This window comes from Podarcis erhardii, assembly GCF_964252035.2.
Source record: "Podarcis erhardii genome assembly, chromosome: 12".
NCBI lineage: Eukaryota > Metazoa > Chordata > Lepidosauria > Squamata > Lacertidae > Podarcis > Podarcis erhardii.
In genome coordinates this window covers 3,543,204-3,564,167 of record NC_138513.1, presented here as the reverse complement: position 1 = coordinate 3,564,167, position 20,964 = coordinate 3,543,204, and the positions used below count along the sequence as shown (strand labels likewise).

Below are 20,964 nucleotides of genomic sequence, written 5' to 3'. Positions count from 1 at the left end.
AGGTTCCCCCCCCCCCCCTTACAGGCTTCCTTCCCCTTAAAGCTCATTTCCTGGCCTCAGCTTGGCCGGCGTCACCGGCAGCTCGAGTGTGAACGGAGATCGAGGAAAAGCCATGCCATACCTTCCGTGCAAGGTGCTTGAAATCTTCGGTTGTGGTTATCCGCCCAACTTTGCAGTCTGGTTTGCGGTAGGGGTTCAGGCATTGCACGATGAACTGAGACATCTGGAAAAAAAGGGGGGAATGTTAAATGACAATCCTTAGTTAGAGCCACTGACAATTTCTCCCTAATTCAGCAAGAGAAGGGGGGGCTGGGCTGGGCTGGGGGAGGGATGGATGGAGGGAGGGAGAAAGTGTGTGCAGGAGCTGTTGGGGTGCATGAGCAAAAACCTTCCTGAAACATCTTCTCAGTAATAATAATAAATAATAATAATAATAAAATTTTATTTATATCCCGCCCACCCCAGCTAAAGCCGGGCTCAGAGCGGCTAACAACAATAAAATAATACAGCATTCTAAAATCAATTCATTATAAAATCAGTTCAAATCAAATTGATGGCAACCATTGGGCTAGAGTTCTGTGAAGAATTACCAAAGGAGGGGGTCAGGCTGTGCCTTGGCCAAAGGCCAGGCGGAACAGCTCTGGCTTGCAGGCCCTGTGGAAAGATGTCAAATCCCGCAGGCCCTGGTCTCTTGTGACAGAGCGTTCCACCAGATCGGGGCCACGGCTGAAAAAGCCCTGGCTCTGGTTACAGTCATATCTTGGTTTTCGAACAGAATGCGAAGTCCGTTCAACTTCCGAAACGTTCTGAAACCAAGGCACAGCTCCCAATTGTGCAGGAGCGCCGGAAAAAATAGAAGAAGCTGCATCGGACGTTCGGCTTCCAAAAAAAACATTCAAAAACCACTTCCGGGTTTCCATCGTTTGGGAGCTGAAACGTACGAGTACCAAGACGTTCAACAACCAAGGCACAACTGTGTAACATTTGGAAACTTGGTCCAGGACAAGTTGCTAATCACTGCAAGAATGTTTGGGAGTTATCAAACCAAGTGTTACTCAGAGTAGACCCATTGCGATTAACAGCCCTTAGTCATGTTTACTAATTTCAACTGGCCTACTCAAAGTAAAACTTTGTTGACTACCACCCCTTAATCTGGCACTACTCTGGATCTTTCTCAAACACCCACTAATTCAAAGGGTGCTAGAGGAACCCACCCAATGCAGCACCACTTAACTCAGCCCCAGAGGAGGAGCAAAAGCTTTGCCCACTCCAAAGCTGGACCTTACCTCCTTTCGAAAAACTTCCTTGCTCTTCTTTGCCAGCTCACTGGAAGTGTCTGCTTCTGCCGTTTTGGGTTTTTTGGAAGACTGCAAAGAGACAGAAAGGATAGAAGATTCATTTTGGGAGGTGCCGGTTTCATTTCACGGAGAGAATGAAATGCATGTGGTACCCTGTGTGTTCTTTCCCTTCTTAGCCTAGGCAGCAAAAGACTGGAGCAGATCTCTGTTACAAGTCAGCTGAGACAGAGAGAAATTTGGAGACACCTGCCCTGGGAATTCAGAACATTCAGACTCACACTTTGCATGATGAGGTCGCGTTATTTTAGGGGAGCATGTTGAGAAGCGGGTCCAGCTCAGAAAGGAATCCTCAGACCTCCCTTGCCAGATCTGTCATGCTGGATTGGATCCCAGGTTATGAAAGATTAGTAGCTGGTGGGATCAGAGCTGGTTTGAGGGGCCCAGTGACAGAAAACAAGGTGCTGACTCAAACCACAGACTTTTAACAAATGCACAGATAATTTTGCTACTCAGCACTGATGAGAGGAATGAATTCTGCTTAATTTAAGGTGCTTTAATTTATTCTACAATTATGTATCTATGGACAGCCTTACATTGCCACGAGGCATGCAAATATGTTTCTCACATATTTACACGGCACCAGCTGAGTCCACGGGATCTTGCAAAGTTGCATAGGTAAAGGCAGACAAGTCCTTGCCACCAAACAGCTTGCAGTCAAAAATAGACAGCAGGGAAAACAAACAGATGTAAGGGGAGTAATTTGGTTTGTTTCAGCTGTACGGCATTCTTGCCAAGTTTGGGGAGCAAAAAGTCTTAGAGCAGTTTCTCAAGAGTCTGAAGTAGTGCCTGTTGCTGAAACGGGTCCAAAATAGACTCTACAAATTTGAGATTTGAAATGCTTATTGAATTCTGCAGGAAACCTTTCAGTTTCCTAGTGATTTCCCATTTAAGACATTTGCTTTTTCTGGATCGTCAGGTTTAAACTATTCCACAACAAAAGGTTTTTTTCCAGTTCTTCTGAACATTTTGGTGTTTTATCAATACAGAATCATATAGTCGCAATGGATCCCAAAGACCACCTGACTCAGCCTCCTCCAACCTCGTCTCCCTCCAGCAGCTTTCGATTACAACTCTCTCGAGCCAAAGCAAGCATGTCCCATAGCTAGGAATGATGGGAGCTTTCAACCAAAGCCTGCTGAAGGGCATCCATTGGTTTAGGGAAAGCCAATTTAGTCCACCTGACGCCCCCTCCCTGTTCGTTATTTACTATCACTTTCAGAAGGTATTTCTCAACATCTTATGCTATCAATCTTGTAAATAAATGGAGTGGACTAGAGGCTGAGAGAGGTGCCCAACGCCATCCAGCAAGCCTGTGGCTGCGTTCAAAGTGGGTCCTGGTCTCCGGCCTCCAGCACTTTGCTCATAGGTCTGACAAGCCCTTGAACCACAAAACTGAAACCGGATCTCCAGGACTCTATTAACTGCTCAATGAAAAGGAAGCTTAATTCCCGCCCCCCCCCCCAAAGCTGGGGTCCCATTGGAGAGCAAGAGCACTTTCCTGAGAAATTCGTTCCGCACTATTTCTAAGGCTTTGTTAGCATTTGGGTCCATGCCCCATATCACGACTCCATACAGCATTTGGGAAACCACTTTACTGGCGAAGATTTTCGGCACAGGTTCTAATAACTGGCCACTCAGCATAAAAGAGAATTTCATTAGTGCCCCACAAGCTTTCTGCGCTTTGAGTTTCGCAACCTCGATGTGTCCCTTCCATGATAGTGTCTCAGTGAAAAGAACACCCAGATATCTAAAGGAGCGTATCTGCTCCAGATTCTACTGGCCCATTTTCCATTTACAGTGGTACCTCGGGTTACATACGCTTCAGGTTACAGACTCCGCTAACCCAGAAAGTGTGCTTCAGGTTAAGAACTTTGCTTCAGGATGAGAACAGAAATCATGCTCCAGCGGCGCAGCGGCAGCAGGAGGCCCCATTAGCTAAAGTGGTGCTTCAGGTTAAGAACAGTTTCAGGTTAAGTACGGACCTCCAGAACGAATTAAGTACTTAACCTGAGGTACCACTGTATATCTGGGGCTATGCTTCCCAAAGACCAAAATTTTGGTTTTGGAGTAATTCACACCAAGCTCTTCTTGCGTGCAATATGAGCTAAAAGCTGTGAGCAGATTTTTAAGACCTAATCAAGAGGGTGATAGAAGCACCATATCACTGGCGTACAGCAGACAGGATATCTTCCTATTACTAACTGATGGAGCGGAGGATTGCACTTATGTTAGATGTGGCACCATATCATAAAAGTTAAAAGGTGTGGGAGCCAATATGCAGCCTTGTTTCATGCCTTTTGATGTCTTGAATGGTTCTGATAAGCTTCCCCTTAAGCCCACTCTAACTCCTGTTTCGGTGCCACGATAAAATTCGCGAACTAATAATAAGAGTCATTTTCCCACATTCTATTACCATAAATCTCCATACCTTTAAGTCGTAAATAAATAATCTTCTACTTTTCTAATATGACTTCTGTCTACCTCACTACGGCTCCTTTCTTCCTTTTTTTAAAAAACTGCGTTCTTTTTCACCTTATCAATCATCAGCATTATATACATTACATTATCCATCTGTCTTGCAATTTGCAAAAATTAATCGAAGCACACCAAGTATTTTATTTGGGAGCAATGTTTTTTTTTTAAGTACCCTCCATAGCATTCCCACTCTTTAATTTTTTTGGGGGGGGGGGGCGTTGTTTGATTCCTGATTATTTCTCTCATTTTCCATTCATTCAGCACTCCAGCCTCCTGGTGCAGAGGCTGTCAGAGCTGAAGCAACAGCACCATGGCTTGCAGGTATACCTCTAGCCACGAGCAGATTCTGGTTTGCCACCTGAGAACCAACAGGGCTCGACACATTACAATTATCACGTGCAACTATAGTTCTATACTACCTTTTGTCTGGAGGTTTATGCAACCGGTCTGGGCAGATCAGCTCTGTGGCCTATTAGAAAGCTTAAATTCATTTTCCATGTCTGGAGGAGATAAATCACCTTTTGAGCTAGGAACCTATACTTATCCTTAGTTTGCTAGGAACAAGCCGAGTTACTACTATGCAGGTAGTTTCACCCGCCAGTCAGGTGAACTACCTTCATGGGGTTTTCGTCGTAAGTTGGGGTTCCAAGATCCATTTCAGCTTCGTGCTCAAGGCTGGCATCATCTTCCGGACTGTCCCAGTTTGGAGGGTCCCACTGGGTTTGCCTATAATAATAATAATAATAGTAATAGTTTATTATTTATACCCCGCCCATCTGGCTGAGTTTCCCCAGCCATTCTGGGCGGCTCCCAATCGAGTGTTAAAAACAATACAGCATTAAATATTAAAAACTTCCCTAAACAGGGCTGCCTTCAGATGTCTTCTAAAGACAAGATAGCTGCTCATTTCCTTCACATCTGAAGGGAGGGCGTTCCACAGGCGGGTGCCACTACCGAGAAGGCCCTCTGCCTGGTTCCCTGTAACCTCACTTCTTGCAATGAGGGAACCACCAGAAGGCCCTTGGAGCTGGACCTCAGTGTCCAGGCTGAAGGATGGGGGTGGAGATGCTCCTTCGGGTATACAGGACCGAGGCCATTTAGGGCTTTCAAGGTCAGCACCAACACTTTGAATTGTGCTCAGAAACGTACTGGGAGCCAATGCAGATCTCTCAGAACCAGTGTTATGTGGTCCCGGCGGCCGCTCCCAGTCACCAGTCTAGCTGCCGCGTTCTGGATTAGTTCTAGTTTCCGGGTCACCTTCAAAGGTAGCCCCACGTAGAGCGCATTGCAGTAGTCCAAGCGGGAGATAACCAGAGCATGCACCACTCTGGCAAGACAGTGGTGCCTACAGAAAGGAGACCATGATCCATGAACAAGAAAGACTTCTCTGACCCCAAAGACAATCAGGAGACCACAGCAAAGGTGTAGCTTGGGCAGGGCCAGGGGAGCTGTTGCCCCGGTCGCATTTTGCTCCTCATGCAGGCTTTGCGGGTCTGATCCTACACTCCAGCCTCGCAAAGCAGCATGAAGAGACGCAGCAGCCCTGCACCCTTCCAGGAACCCCAATCAGAGGGATTGGAAGGGTGTGTGCCTGCCCTGCTGCATCACCCTCACATCCCCCTTCCAGCCGGCACAAAGCGAGGGCGAGGCTGAGATCGAAGGGCCCATGGCTGCTGCATCCTTCTCACGCCACCCTCCCCGAGCTGCTGGTGAATGCCCCATTGCACATGTCCGCGCCCTGAGCGCCATGATGACACCCTCCATCACTGGTTGCCAGCTGTAAGGATCAGCCAAGGTTTGAATTCTCAATGGAAATCCTGTCCCGAAGGGGTTTCTGGAGGAGCTCGGAAGTGCTCTTTCCTACAACGGATCCTCAAAGCATAAAAAGCTAGCTAGCGCTAGATGTCTGAATATCTGGTTTCTCTTAATGCACATGTTCAACAGTGGTTAGCACCAATTCTAAGGGAAGAAGTGGCCTAAGGAACAAAAGACAGGTGATGCTCGGGTTGCGACCCACAGTGTTCACAATTCAGCGCTTCTGCGCATGTGCAGAGCGGTTTAGTGCTTCTGCGCAACCACTGAAATCCGGAAGTAACCCATTCCGGTACTTCTGGGTTTCGGCAGTCCATAACCTGAAAAAAATGCAACCTGAAGCATCTTTAACCAGAGGTATGACTGTAAAGTTATCGGTGAATACCAGCCTTGAAACCAGCTGCCTCTCAGCAAGATGACCTGTAGTGGGATGTGAATGCTGCTATAAGGAAGGTTTCTGATTAAAGCTTCAGGTCTCTGACCTAAAAAAAATGTATCTGTATCTGAGCACAGCAGGCCAAAAGATAGTGTGGCAAGTACTTAAAAAAAGGGGAGTTCTAATGCTCTTAATTTGGCTGAACAAACCAGACACCTTGCACTTCCTGCCACAAAGGTTGCGCTGACCCCACAATCAATGCTGTGTGCACTACAGAACAGGCAGGGGCAAAGTCGCAGGTGCCTGTGGGTTGAGGGGCTTCAAGGTCAACAGGCTGCGGGTCTCCTCCTCCTTGCCTCTGTGATAGGAATTTTGAAGTCCTAGATATATGTTAAATGTTCATAAGTGTACCAACCAAGCACGTACATAGATCAGCACAGGAAGACCGAACTGGAACCATTTTGATTCCCAAACTGAGCAAATGTTTTCTCTGCAAGCTCAAAGGAAAATGGAAAAGCCTCCCCACTGTCTTTTCCTTCACAAATCCTGTCTTAAGGGCACATTTAAGATATGAATAGGGTATGAGCCTGTGACCTGGCCCAGGAACTAAGTATTTATCATTACAAAAGACTGACCAGGCTCCCCAGGCAATCCAGTCAAGTAACCTGCCAGACAGGAGATAAACAACATTCAAATTTATCTGGTATCTGAAGAAGTGTGCATGCACACGAAAGCTCATACCTAGAACTAACTTAGTTGGTCTTTAAGGTGCCACTGGAAGGAATTTTTTTATTTTATTCAAATTTCTGTTTTAGATGGCCTTTTCTGTGATGTAGTTATGATGCATCTGGGGGGTGGTCTTGAGCTCCAGGGCAGGGAATTTAAAATGTCCATATAAGGCCTTGCGCGCCATTGTTCTGGGTTCCTCCTCCTTTCCTGCATTGTGGTGAGTGAGGACCCTGTTGCAACAGATCAATACAGATCAGGCTTACTAGTTGCTTTGCTTCTCAATATTCTCTGGGTGGCCTCTGTTATTTTCTCCTACCAATAGGGAACCTACGTAAGGACTCTATATGGGCTCTTGGATACCCCATAAGGGGAAAAGAGCAGATTTTTGTTTTACGACCCCTCAAAGCCACCGTATAAGATGTGCCTTACATTTTCAAATGATGGTGTTTCACTGAGCTGAGCGTTTCATTCAGAAAGTGATTCCCTATCCGCTCAGTTCGCTCAGCTCAGGTTTCTGTGCACCCAGATCCCTCCCAGCATGTGAAATACCCAAAACAACAGACATTTTAAAAAAAGAGAACAACAGGTTGCTGCAGGCATAAATAGCAGAACAAACAGGAAGAGGTCGCTAACCTGGTGGCCACGTGATAGTAGTAGATCTTCCCCTCAGGATCCCGGGCGGTTTTCCAGTTCGGAGGGAGGACAATGGTTTTGGGTTTGGGAGGAGATGGAGGGGGCAGGTCCAAGAGGTTGTTGGTGACCACCAGCTCTGGCTGGAAGGGGCGAGACAAGGAGAGAAAACATGAAAAATACTGATCTGTAGCAAGGGAACTGAAGGAGGGCCAAACACATCAAGAAAAAGGAGAGAAGTGATGCATTTTCTTAAACGAGGTAAGGACCACAATCCATTCCTGATTAACCTTGAATCTTCTGCTATTGTCCTGTCCGATAATTTTTCAGAACATTTGTATATTTAAAAAACCCCCTCTTTGAATAGTGATACTCTAAGGATTCAGAAATAGTGACATTGATGTGAAGCGCTATATTTGAGAACAAACTGGCCATAATCTTTCAACTCACTGCCTTCCTCTTACTTTTATAAAACAGAGTCAGAGCCACTAGGCTGCACTCTTCCTATGCAGAAAGCATTTTGATTAGGAAAACGCAGGAAATCGCGCACACATGTCATTCACAAGCCAAGTTTTATGCATCTTCTTCTACTTTTGGTAATTAAATCTGCTAAAGTTTTTAAACACACGCCCAGAGAAAGGTTGTGTTATATTGGAGAAAACAGATCACAGGCCAAGACACTGAGAACTGCGTTTTTCATTCCTGCATTGCACAAATGATGTCAGATTTCCAAATAGGCATTTCACTTGAACAACTGGACCTAATCTCTTTCATCTGCAACTTGTGAGAGCGGAAGGTTTTGCGAAGGTTCATTCTGATCGGCTAAGAGGAGGCCCTTCTACAAGTCCAAGAAGACTACACTCCCTAAACCTTACCTGCTGTATAGGCGGGGGCTGTCCTGTGGCTACAATAGTTGTCACTGCTGTCGTAGGCTGCACCACAACGCCCTGGGGATGAGCAGTGTAAATCTGCTGCCCCTGGATATACTGGAGACCTGGCTGTGCATAGCTCTAGGGAGAAAACAAGAGAGCAGTGGGAAAATTACTTGGAGAACCCCACTAGTGCTTCTGAAGGAGGGGAGGAGAAAACAACAGCTTCTTTGAGACAACCAGCTGGGTGTCTTCCATACTGCACTGTAACAATTTCTATTGATTTATTATTATTAATTGAATTCATATTCATATTTATTCATTGAATTCACCCTATACCTGGAGGTCTCAGGGTGGTTCACAGAAAGGATTAACATAAAAACCACAATATAATCAAAATAAAAACAACAACCCAATAACATTGCCTCCGTCAAAAAAAAAAAAAGAGTAGTCCTGTATTTCCACTAGAAAGATTTAACAGATACTTGGCAGAGCTGCATTCCACCATTTTTTTAGCATCAGCAGCTGCAATCTCAGGCACTGTTGTGACAAGGATACTAAATCAGAAAAGCTAAAGAATAGTTTGAGGTCAAGCATGTGCAAAATGCTTACCCATCACTGAGTATCAGCAACCAGCTATTAAAAATAGAGAGTTGGAGCAGGACTTCCAGGGCAGAGGAAATGGCTTCTAGGCAACACAATGTACCTCTTGCATTGAGAAACTGAGCATTGCAAAGAAGCCCAAGAAGCTACAATGCTTGTGCAGACCAGACACCCAAATGTATAGTCCTTTTATGCTGTAGACAGCATAAGGCAAAACAGCTATTTCAGATTAATAGAAGTCAGTTGCCACAGTCAGTTGCTGAGGCTGAAGTTCTACCCCATTGCAATTATATAGTTACTATGCTTCTTGCACCCTAGAAGTTCCTGATGAACCTATTAAACTGCAGGCACATAGGCTTACTAAGGTGCCAGGGGGACAGAGAGGCTATGGGCTCACAGATCTCTTCCCTTGCCAATTTCCACTTCTCTCTGGCAGGCGGGCAGTAGATATTTGTTTATTTATTTCATAAAATTTATATACCGTATTTTTCGCTCCATAGGGCGCACTGGGCCATAGGGCACACCTAGTTTTTTTTTTGGGGGGGAATAAAGGGGAAAAAAATTATTGGCCCCCCCCAGCCCCAAAGAGAAAAGAAACCAAGAGAGCCAGCGGGATCCATCTTTAGCCACGCACAACCTCTCCAGCCGGGAGAGGCTGCGCACAGCTTTGGCAGAAGGCAAGACAGCGAGCGGGATGGATCCCGCTCGCTGTCTTGGCTTTGATTTTAGCCGCGGGGCTGGGGCGGGGGAAGCCCGAGCTTTCCCCGACCACAGAACAGGTCTGGGAGCGGCGGCAAGGTTGCACACAGCCTTGCTGCCACTCTCGGAGCTTGCAGGCTGGGGGAGCACTCCAAAGGTTTGCGGATAGCTGCCTGAAGCCCGGGGAGCGCAGCAGGAGTTGGCACTGCGCTCCCCGGGCTTCAGGCTGCTATCCGCAAGCCTTTGGAGCGCGGGGGGAACTCCCGCCGGGCTCCGAAGGCTTGCGGATAGCTTCCTGAATCCTGGAGAGCGAGAGGGGTCGGCACGCACCGACCCCTCTCGCTCTCCAGGCTTCAGCGAAAGCCTGCATTCGCCCCATAGGACGCACACACATTTCCCCTTCATTTTTGGAGGGGGGAAAGTGCGTCCTATAGAGCGAAAAATACAGTACTGCTTGTCCGTAAAAAACCCTCAAAGTGGATTACGAAGGACAAACAGTAAAATCAAGGGTGTGTGTGTGTGTGAAATCCACAATCATATTTTAAAACATACAAAAGTTAAGATACTAAAGCAGATTAAAATGACACCAACTTTCTAAGCACCTGGGTAGGCTTGGCTAAACAACATTTTTAGCAGATGCCGAAAGCAGAACAGCGTTCTCATTAACTGTGCTCTCGACAGACAAGGAGTTCTCAATACGCAGGCAGCGCCACACTAAAAGGCTGAATTCTTACAAACACAGAACGAGTATTATGTGGCACACATAGCAGTGCCAATTCTGCAGGGCACATGTGGGCACATGTGGTAAACCGGTCCCAAGTTCTTAAGGGCTTTACATACCAACAGTAATATCTTGAATTTGGCCTGGTAGCCAATTGGCTACAAGTGCAGATCTCCGAGCAGAGGTATGATGCGCTGACAAGGCCTCGCTCCTGCCAGCAATTGTGCTGCAGTATTCTGCACTAACTGCAGCTTCTGGATCAAGTGCAAGGAGATCCCTGCCCAACTTTACTGAGTAGTGAGTAAGGAATGGAGCATGTAAAACAAAAAACCCTGTTTCCCAAAATGCAATGGACCACTGTACTTCTTAAGCCTTGGAGAGCACACCTTTGTGAAGGTTGTGTCAAAAAAACCAAAATCACTTGGGGCCATTGCACACTGCGCGATTTACCTGCACGATGGGTGGCGTGGTCTGCGAGTAGGGCGACGCGACTCCATAAACAGCCTGGCAGGCCTGCCCTTGGTAGTAGATGGCTGGCTGGGACTGGGCTGGAGAATAGGGCGGCTGCACTGCTACGGTCTGCTGGCTGGAATCCCAGACTCCATAGCTCTGTCCTTGCACTGGGGCCGGCACCGGCAAGACCGCGACGCTCTGCTCCTGGTGGACCACCGGGTCGCCCTGCGTTACGTACTGCGGAGCGGACACCTCCAGGGTGCCTGCTGCTACGTGCTGAACGACGGGCACCGGCTGAGGGGCGGCCAGGGCCGGCTCGATCGTATGCCCGACCAAAGTCTGAGGGTGCTCGTAGGCGGCCGGGGAGCACATGGGGTCCATGCTTGGGGTGGGGAGAAGCACCTTTCCGGCATTGGGGTTGCTGGGGTCCACGTAGGCCTGCATGGGGTAGCCGGGCGGGTAGCCCATGAAGGTCTGGTGTGCAACGCTGTAGCCCAGGGAGTCGTAGGGAAGAGGGGAGGCCATCCCAAGGGTTTGCAACTGCTGCTGCTGCTGCTTCTGGGCCTCGCGCTGCGCAACCTCCTGCTCAAAGAGCTTCCGGCGTTCCTCCGTGGACAGCTTGTTGCGGTCCTTGATCCGGACTTTCTTCTTGGAGGTGGTGGCTGGTGTGTCGTATCTGGGGGAGAGGAGACGAAGGGAGTGTCAAACAATCCTGGCCTCCACGTTCCTAATGGTCTCCTGGTCTGCCCCGCAGAGGACCTTAAGGTCCATGAATAATAATAGTTTAGAGGTCCCGGGCCCTAAGGAAGTCAGACTATCAACTGACAGTAAGGACTGACATAACCCGAGACCAGGAAGAAGAGATGCTGGAGGAAGACTGGAAGAAATGTTTTTACTTATATTGGGAATTAGTGTAAAATTAATGAGCATTAGGAAAATGTTGGAATGAAAATATTTGGCTTTAGTAGAAATGATATAAGGAATTATGTACAAATAAATATTAAGTTTTAAGCTTTAAGGTATTTTATAGAAAGATAAGGTTAAAATAAATTAAGGTAAATTGAATGACAGAATATAGTGAAAGATGGAAAGGATTTGCTGAGTTAACTAATAGGTTAGAATGTTAAGACAAATTATTCAATAAAAATTGAGAAAGATGGAAAGAATTTGCTGAAACAAATAACTAAACTAGAATACAAAAAGGGAGGTGTGAGGAGGTCGATGAAACAAGTAAATGAAGGATGGAGATGTGGAATATTGGATGTGTGTGTTTTTTTATTGTTATTGGTGTATTGGTTTTTATGTATTTCTTTTTTTTCTTTTTTGATGTACTGTTATGTATGTTTTGTTAATTTTTTGTTCTCTCTTTTGCTTTTTTGTAATTTTTGAAACTTCTAATAAATATCATTAAAAATAAAAAAAAAGGAAGTCAGACTATCCTCCCCCAGGGCCAGGGCCTTCTCAGTGATGGCTCCGACCTGGTGGAATGCTCTGTCCCAGGACACTAGGGCCCTGTAGGATTGAACCTCTTCCGTCAGGCCTGTAAGACAGAGCTATTCTGCCTGGCCTTTAATTTGAATTCAGCCTGGTCTTTTATTTTCCTTCTCTTCCCCCCTCCCCCCCCCCTTTTATGAAGATCACCCGCTCTGAAACCCCACAGCTAATTTTCCCCTGGCCTCCTCGCTGGCCCAAGTAGGACTAATTCAGTCAGCTAGCCCTGGGGATTATCTAATGCTTATTAGATGGATTTCCCCTAAATTGATTTCTGAAATTTGAATTTTATTGTTATTCATGTTTTTATACTGTATTTTATGTTGCTTTTACAATTAAGTGTTTTAGACTTGTTGTTAGCCGCCCTGAGCCCGGTTTTTAAACCGGAAGGGCGGGGTATTAATAATAATAATAATAATAATAATAATAATAATAATAATTAGCTGCCACTGCTATGATCCCATGGCTATTAGCCTGGGGTAAGCAGGTAAATGCCAGCATGGCATTGTGGCTGGCTGTGAATTCATTATTATTATTATTATTATTATTATTATTATTATTATTATTATTGTTATTATTATTGTTATTATTAAAGTTTGCATACTGCCCTTCATCCGAGGATCTCAGGGCAGTTGGCAGCATAGAAATAGAAGTTAAAAAAACAAAATGCATAATAAAAGCAGGAACAAACCAAACCAATAACCCCCTGCCCAACACACACAGCTGAGGATTGGGGCCTTAGGCAAGACTTTAGGCTGCTGGATAAAGCCAAAGGGCCTGTCTAGTCTTGCATCATGTTCTTACAGTGGGTGCCTTGGTGTCTATGGGAAGCCTGAAATCAGGAACTGGCATCCTTTGGGAGTGTCAGGGAACTGGACAGGGCTCCCAAGCGATGCCGGAGAAGGGCCAAGCAGGGAGAGAGGGAACTCATCGGCTGGGGAAGGAAATCAGCGTAACACCAGGGATAAAGGGGGGCGGATGGGGGAATCGGAGAGGGGTCTCCAGGACTCTTCGGGGAGAGCACAGGTCCTCCTCTGCCCACACCCACCCTGCGCAGAAGATTTCCGCGCAGGGAGAGTAGGAGGAGACTTGGCGTCAAAGAGCTTCTGTGCTTTAAGAAGTTTAAGAAACGCCCACTGACGGATTCTGCTAGCGACTGAACAGCCACGAAGTGAAGGGCTGTCCAGCCAGGAAAGGTTTAACCAGGCTTACCTAGCCAGGAGTGGCGGCAACTTACGCACGAGCAACCCCATATAACCATTACAGGGAGGAAGAACAACATCATCACCATCACCATCAGGTGCTGAAATGAAACCAACTGCAGGAACAGGGACCTAGCCACTTTTAACTGCTTTGTTCAGATTCAATTTCACATTCATTTTTAATTGTCTTGTTACCTCCCTAAGCCTTGCAGAGGAGTGGAAAAATGGGAGGGATGGAGGAGATTTTCCCCTAATGTCTTTGCTGCAGCCCAGCCCAGGCAGAGATTCATTTTGCTCCTTGCCCTCTTCCGCTCTCAACTTGAAAATGGGTTCTCTTTTGCTACCAGCAACGCAAAGCAACCACGACCGATGCCAAAACAAACCCCAAACCAAATCACAAGTTCTTCATTTCCACTTCAACTTGGTGGGAAAACAAGCATTAAGCCAAGGAAAAGCACACTAAATGGTATTATTTGGAAAATGTGAGGACTTTTGTATAGTCATTGGCTTCTTAATCAGCTCCACTTGCTTTGCATTTCTGTTCAGGGAAGTTTTTAATGTGTGACATTTTAATGCATTTTTAATCTTTGTTGGAAGCCGCCCAGAGTGGAGGGAAACCCAGCCAGATGGGTGGGGTACAAATAATAAATTATTATTATTATTTTAAAATGTTGTCTGTTTATATTTCAAAAAGTATGTTGCAGAGACAATAAATATTCTTCTAGGCTTATGGAGACTCAGTAGTAAAAAACAACAACCACCCACCAAACTCTTCAAAAAAATATTTTTTTAAAAAATAAGGGGGGGGGGAGAGAGATATTGCTAATGCAAACAATGCAATTAGACATTAAGAAGAATTGGGAGTGGAAGAAAGGATGACCCATTGCGACCAAGGATGTGCATAAAAAACAGGATTCTGGACATGTTCAGAATCAGGGACCTGAGCATTGAGAGGTTTTAATAGTAAATTTCTAGGCCTTAACGGTTTGGAAAGACAAGTGTGAAAATAAATGGGCAATGCATGGTGAAATCTAAGCTTTGGAGGAAGGGAATGTGGGTAGGAAATAGAATTTACAGGGGCCCAGTCTCTTCGAGATCTCCTTGCCCATTCTCATGATTAACAGAACAAGCAGAATAAGTTGTGCTAAATAGGTCAACATCCATTTATAGCCCCAAACCAGGTTTTTTTAAAAAACAAAACAAAACCTGGGCAAAACAGATTTATTTCCTGTGCAATCAGTGCCCCAAGATTGAGGCAGCCTCATGTAAATAATATATTCAATGGTGACAAAAAGAATTCAAATTCAATATTATACCCAAAGTCAATAGCCCATTTTATCACAACTTGTTTAGTCGCTTCATCCTTTGTATACCATTCTAACAACAAATCATACATTTTTGATAACAATTTTACTTTGCTTTCTAATAATTCGGTTGAATCTTGGTCAAAACTGTGGAATGAAAGCTTAAAATTCACTGTTTGTATGGCCTTAAAAGAGAATGTAATGAAAACGATGTACGGGTGGTATTTGACACCAGTGAAACTGGCCAAAATGTATAGGATGAAGAATAAACTACGTTGGAAATGTAAAGAGAAAGACGGAGATTTTTATCATATGTGGTGGGAATGTGATAAAGTAAAAGCATTTTGGGAACTGATCTATAATGAGTTTTAAAAGATGTTCAGATATACCTTCCCCCAAAAAACCAGAAGCATTTTTGCTGGGTTTGATGGGAGAAGAAATTGAAAAGAAGATCAAAGACTATTTACGTACGGCACAACGGCGGCAATAACTTTATTAGCCCAAAGGTGGAAAATACAGGAACTACCAACGATTGAGGAGTGGCAGACGAAGATGATGGAATATGTGGAATTAGCCAAGGTGACAAGCAGATTCCGGAACCAAGCCGGCCAAAAATTTCAAAGATACTGGAGTAAATTGACTGAGTATATGAGTAATTATTGTAAAAATGTGAAGACACTAGCGGGATTGAAATAAATCCTGCAACGAAAAACTTGAAAACTTTCTAGACCAATGAGATAAGGATAAAAAGGTCAGAGGTTGAAGATAGAAAGTGTGATATAAAGACTTGAAAACAAAATACTAGCTGAAGGGATGGAGGGAAGTCACAAGCTCAGTAGAGCAAAGAGGCTTTTTTTGTTTGTTATTGATATGTTGGAAATATTGTGTTAAAAAAGAAATTAATAAAAATTATATGGGGGGGGGGATTGAGGGAGCCTCCATGCGGGGTGGAGTTATGAAAAGGCTGACATGTAGAGTTTGAAAAACCATAGTTTGGAAAGCCACATCAGACATCGCTGACCAATGTCTAGAATGGATCTTCAAACAAGATATTGCACAAAACAATAGATAAGCTTTGTTCATCAAGGCTGGGCTCTATGTGAGCCATTATTGATAGTCTTTGGAGAAGAAGCACAGATCATCTAATTAAACCACTCTCTGTTATTATCACTTGATGATTTCAAACCAGGAAGCTCAGAACCCCAAGCCTTTATCTGGAGACGTTTAAAAAGAAGAAAACAACTTGCCTGTCATCTGGTCGTTTGGTGCCTCGTTCATATGCCGACGGGGGTGACAAAGAATCTCTGCGTTTTTTCTTTTCCTTGCTCTGACTTTGCCTTTCGGGGTCTCGTTCTCTGCTCAGGTTTTTTGGGGCAGCGGCTGGGTCTCGGCCTGCTGACTCTCTCCCACGATCCGCTGTCAAAAACAGGCAGAAGTTGTTAGCGTGGCTTATATGTCTTTTTTTTAAAAAAAAAATATTTATTCCAATTTTAAAAATTACAAAAGAAAACACTAGATTAAACAGAAAAAACAAAACCATGAATACAGACAAGCAAGATTTAAAAAAAAAAAAAAAACAAAAAACAAAAAAAAACCAAAACAGAAAAATACAAGCAATTAAGAGGGGGAAAAAAGAAAAAGAAAAAGAAAAACAAATCAAACCTTCCCATAACTTATTTTCCATTTGCTTATTTCCTTGACCTCCTCACACCTCCCTTTTTTGTATTCTAGTTCAATTAGATATTTCAGCAAATCCTTTCCCTCTTTGTTTTTATCCCAATACTTTATCTTAACATAATGGGCTAGCGTGGCTTATATGTCAACCACCAGTGGTGAAAGATCTGCCCAGAAAAAAAAGATTCCCTAGATAAGATTTCCTAGCCACTTCAGGAAAGTTATCTGTACAGGGTACGATCCTGCCAAACTTAAGCCATTTTAAGTGCCAATTTCAGAATGCTAAACTCTTATTTGAATGAACTTTGTGCAATACTGAAGTGCGTAACACTGGGTGGATTGTTCCTGTTAGTATTTTAGATCTACAAGAGGATTTGATTTATTTTTTTAAAATCCTCATAATACAGCTCTACTTTTAAAATTCCTGTTTACCTGCTTAAGAAAACGACTGTGGTTCAGACATCATGATAAACCACAGCAAGCCTCGGGCTCACCTCATTCTCCTTTGGTGTAGCCACAAGGAGTTTGAAGGCTTTTGCTTCTGTTCTTGAATAACCTCAGCTTATCGTTTTGTCCATTTGAAGTGGGTTTGATTCAAACAAATCGTAGTTGAGATTTAGAGCAGCTTGTGAAGTAAGGACAAAAGGAGAAGCTGCAGTTAAATCTTTAAAAAGCTTACAAATGCCTTGCAGCTACATTGAAAAGGAACAGCACAGGCTTTAGCAAGTCTGAGGCTTGCTTCAGCTTGTTTCTATTATGATAAACCATGGTTTTGTGGTCAATTGATACTATAAAATACAGTGGTGCCTCGCAAGACGAAAAGAATCCGTTCTGCGATTCTCTTCGTCTAGCGGTTTCTTCATCTTGCGAAGCAAGCCCATTGATGGCTTAGCGGATTAGCGCTATTAGCGGCTTAGCAGATCAGCTGATAAGCGGCTTAGAAAAAGGGGGGGAAAGGAAAAAAACCCGCAGGAACTCGCAAGACATTTTCGTCTTGCGAACCAAGCCCATAGGGAAATTCGTTTTGCGAAGTGCCTCCAAAACGGAAAACCCTTTCGTCTAGCGGGTTTTCCGTCTTGCGAGGCGTTCGTCTTGCGGGGCACCACTGTATTTTGTTTTAACTCAAGTTTGATTCCCAGGCTCCTGCCTCCATTTAGGCCACGAAGCCTCAACTTTTTGGGCAGAACTTGCAGATCTGAAGCTGCGATAAACTGGAGGTACGCTTGCAGTATTTCTTTGTTGTTGTTGTTTAGTCGTGTCGGCCTCTTCGTGACCCCCTGGACCAGAGCACACCAGGCACTCCTGTCTTCCATTGCCTCCCGCAGTTTGGTCAAACTCATGTTCATATCTTTGAGAACACTGTCCAACCATCTCGTCTTCTGTTGTCCCCTTCTCCTTGTGCATCTTTCCCAACATCAGGGTCTTTTCCAGGGAGTCTTCTCTTCTCAGGAGGTGGCCAAAGTACTGGAGCCTCAGCTTCAGGATCTGTCCTTCCAGTGAGCACTCAGGGCTGATTTCCTTCAGAATGGATCGGTTTGATCTTCTTGCAGTCCATGGGACTCTCAAGAGTCTCCTCCAGCACCAGAATTCAAAAGCATCCATTCTTCGGCGATCAGCCTTCTTTATGGTCCAGCTCTCACTTCCATACATCACCGCTGGGAAAACCATGGCTTTAACTATATGGACCTTTGTTGGAAAGCAGTATTTCTGATCCTAGCCTAATTACAGACTATGCAGAAAGTCTCTAAACCTGGGGAATTCAACACTATGCCATTAACTTCTTTGTTCTGCCCCAAATAATCATTTGTAGACTGGCAGCCCTCATGGACCTGCACTCCAAAGTAGAATATTGTTCTCAGTGTGGAAAAGCGAGAAATGTATGTGTGTGGGAGAGACAGCAACCAACCCAAGGAACTCGCAGAGCAATTCTGTGCATGTCAATAATCCAGATGTCGATAATATTTAGTTCCAAGTAAAGGGGCAAAGGATTGAGCAAGGGTTTTAACAATCAACACACACTTCGTTGGCTCTTGGGAGTTGCTTCACCCACAACAGTTTTCTTTATTAAGAGACTGAGTTATGAAATCAGGAAGACCCTGGTGCAAATGTCACCTCCGCTGTGAATTCACTATGTGACCTTTGGGCAAGTCATAGCTTTCGTTCCTCTCCTTGACCCCCCTGAATCTGATCTGAAACATGGAGATAATACTGATCTTTTTTTTTTTTCCATATAATTTTTATTATTAAACATAAAACAAGACAAACGACAACAACAACGAAAAATAATATATATATATATACAGTAGTTTCACATCATTTTCATCACTACATTTTCTTTCATACTTCCCTCAGCTGTCCCGTAAATCATCCGTATTCATCACTTTCATTACGCATTCCTCAATCTTGTATTGACATTATTTATCTCTTTTCCTCCTATTCCCTTTAATCAATACTTATTACTTTTTTACAGTGCTTCTTTAAATCCCTTAAGCGTCATCTTTCCTTTACTTAAACATTCCAGATACTCTACATATTTCTCCCAGTCCCCGATGAATTTTTGGTCTCTTAAGTATCTAATCTTTCCTGTCAATTTATCTAACTCTGCGTATTCTAACAATTTTGTTCTCCAATCCTCTATGGTCGGTATTTCCTGTTGTCTCCATCTCTGGGCCAATACCACTCTTGCGGCTGTGATTGCATATCTAAAGAATTTGCAGTCTTCCTTTTTTATTTCCTTTCCTATTAGTCCTAGTAAAAAGACTTCTGGCTCCTTTCTGAACGTATACTTTAAGATCTTCTTTAACTCATTGTATATTTTCTCCCAGAAGTCTTTCACCTTCCCACAGCCCCACCACATGTGATAGAAAGTACCCTCCTTATCCTTACACTTCCAGCATCTATTGCATGTCTTATACATCTTCGCCAATTTCACCGGTGTCATATACCATCTATAAAACATCTTCATCGTGTTCTCTTTTAACGTCATACATGCCGTGAATTTTAAGCCCTCCTTCCATAATTTTTCCCATTCCTCAAATTGTATATTGTGGCCCACATCCTTTGCCCAACTAATCATTACCGACTTAACTTCTTCATCTACCAGATTCCAATCCAATAACAGTTTATACATTTTTGATAAATTTTTCGTATCATTACCTATAATCTCGCTTTGAAATAACGATTCTTTATCCATGAAACCTCGTTCTTTACTGTCTTTCTTAAACACCTCATTCATTTGGAAATAGTGCATCCAGTCATAAACATATTCCTTCACCTGCTCATACGGTTTTATTTTCCACTTTTCCCCTTCTTTATATAACAGTTGGTCATATGTTATCCATTTACTTCCCATATTTAATCTCTTTATACTCTTTGCTTCTAAGGGTGAAAACCAGCGTGGTGTTCTAAGTTCTAATAGATTTTTATATCTATCCCAGACCTCAATTAAGGGACCTCGGAATATGTGGTTCTCAAAGCCCTTATGGACTCTCTTTTTTTCATGCCATAAATAAGCATGCCACCCAAATCTGTTGTTGAATCCCTCCAAATCCAACAGTTCGTTATTCTTCAATTTGATCCACTCTTTCGTCCAGCAAAGACATGAGGCCTCGTAATACAGTTTCAGATCTGGCAGGGCAAAACCTCCTCTTTCTTTTGAGTCTGTTAGCAATTTAAATTTGATTCTCGGTTTTTTGCCCTGCCAGATGTATTTTGAGATCACTCTTCGCCACTCCTTAAAGATCTTAGTTCCCTTAATTATGGGGATAGTCTGAAATAGGAACAGTAATTTTGGGAGCACGTTCATTTTGATTGTAGAGATCCTTCCCCAAAATGACAACTTCAATTTTGCCCACACCTCCAAGTCCTTTTTGATTCCCTTCCAAGCTGGTTCGTAGTTGTTTTTATATAAATCTATATTTTTGGGAGTTATCCAAATACCCAGATATTTTACCTTTTTGACCACCTCTATTTGGGTTAATTGTTGCATTGCTTCTATTTGGTCTTGGTCCATATTTTTTACTATTATTTTTGTTTTTTTCTTGTTGAGTTTAAAGCCTGCCAAATTTCCAAACTGTTCCATTTCCTCCAAAACTGCTTTTGTCATACTTGTTGGTTCCTCAATCATTATAACCAAGTCATCTGTGAATGCTTTGGTCTTATACTCATTCTGGCCGATTGTCACTCCCTTTATATCCTTATTTTGTCTGATCGAATTCAAAAGAACCTCTAATACCGTTATGAAAAGTAACGGCGAGAGAGGGCATCCCTGCCTCGTTCCCTTTTGTATCCTTATTCCTTCTGTAACCACATTATTTATAATCAGTTTAGCTTTCTGATCTGTGTAGATAGCTCTAACTCCCTTAAGAAAGTCTTCGCCTATCTCCATGTATTCTAGGTTTCTCAACATAAAGTCCCATATTATATTGTCGAATGCCTTCTCGGCATCGACAAAAATCATTGCGGCTCTTTTATCAATCCTATCAGACAGGTATTCCATCACGTTAACTATATATCTTATGTTGTCTTTCATCTGTCTGTTTGGTAAGAAGCCGGCCTGGTCTTTATGT

The 20,964-nt window shown here is 43.8% G+C and overlaps 1 protein-coding gene across 2 annotated transcripts in view; it reads right to left on the bottom strand.

The window, feature by feature from the left end:
* SETD2 (SET domain containing 2, histone lysine methyltransferase) overlaps window positions 1-20,964 on the bottom strand; it is a 93,984-nt gene that overhangs the window by 4,910 nt on the left and 68,110 nt on the right. Inside the window, exons 15-21 of one of the 2 annotated variants that reach the window (XM_081834119.1) lie at window positions 15,970-16,138; window positions 10,723-11,401; window positions 8,256-8,390; window positions 7,384-7,523; window positions 4,448-4,559; window positions 1,287-1,367; window positions 122-223 (exon numbers count right to left, since the gene is read on the bottom strand). In XM_081834119.1, the coding sequence (XP_081690245.1) occupies window positions 122-223; window positions 1,287-1,367; window positions 4,448-4,559; window positions 7,384-7,523; window positions 8,256-8,390; window positions 10,723-11,401; window positions 15,970-16,138 (1,418 nt within the window). Of the gene's footprint in view, window positions 1-121; window positions 224-1,286; window positions 1,368-4,447; window positions 4,560-7,383; window positions 7,524-8,255; window positions 8,391-10,722; window positions 11,402-15,969; window positions 16,139-20,964 lie in introns of those variants that run through there. The other variant, XR_014150077.1, reaches the window with a different exon arrangement.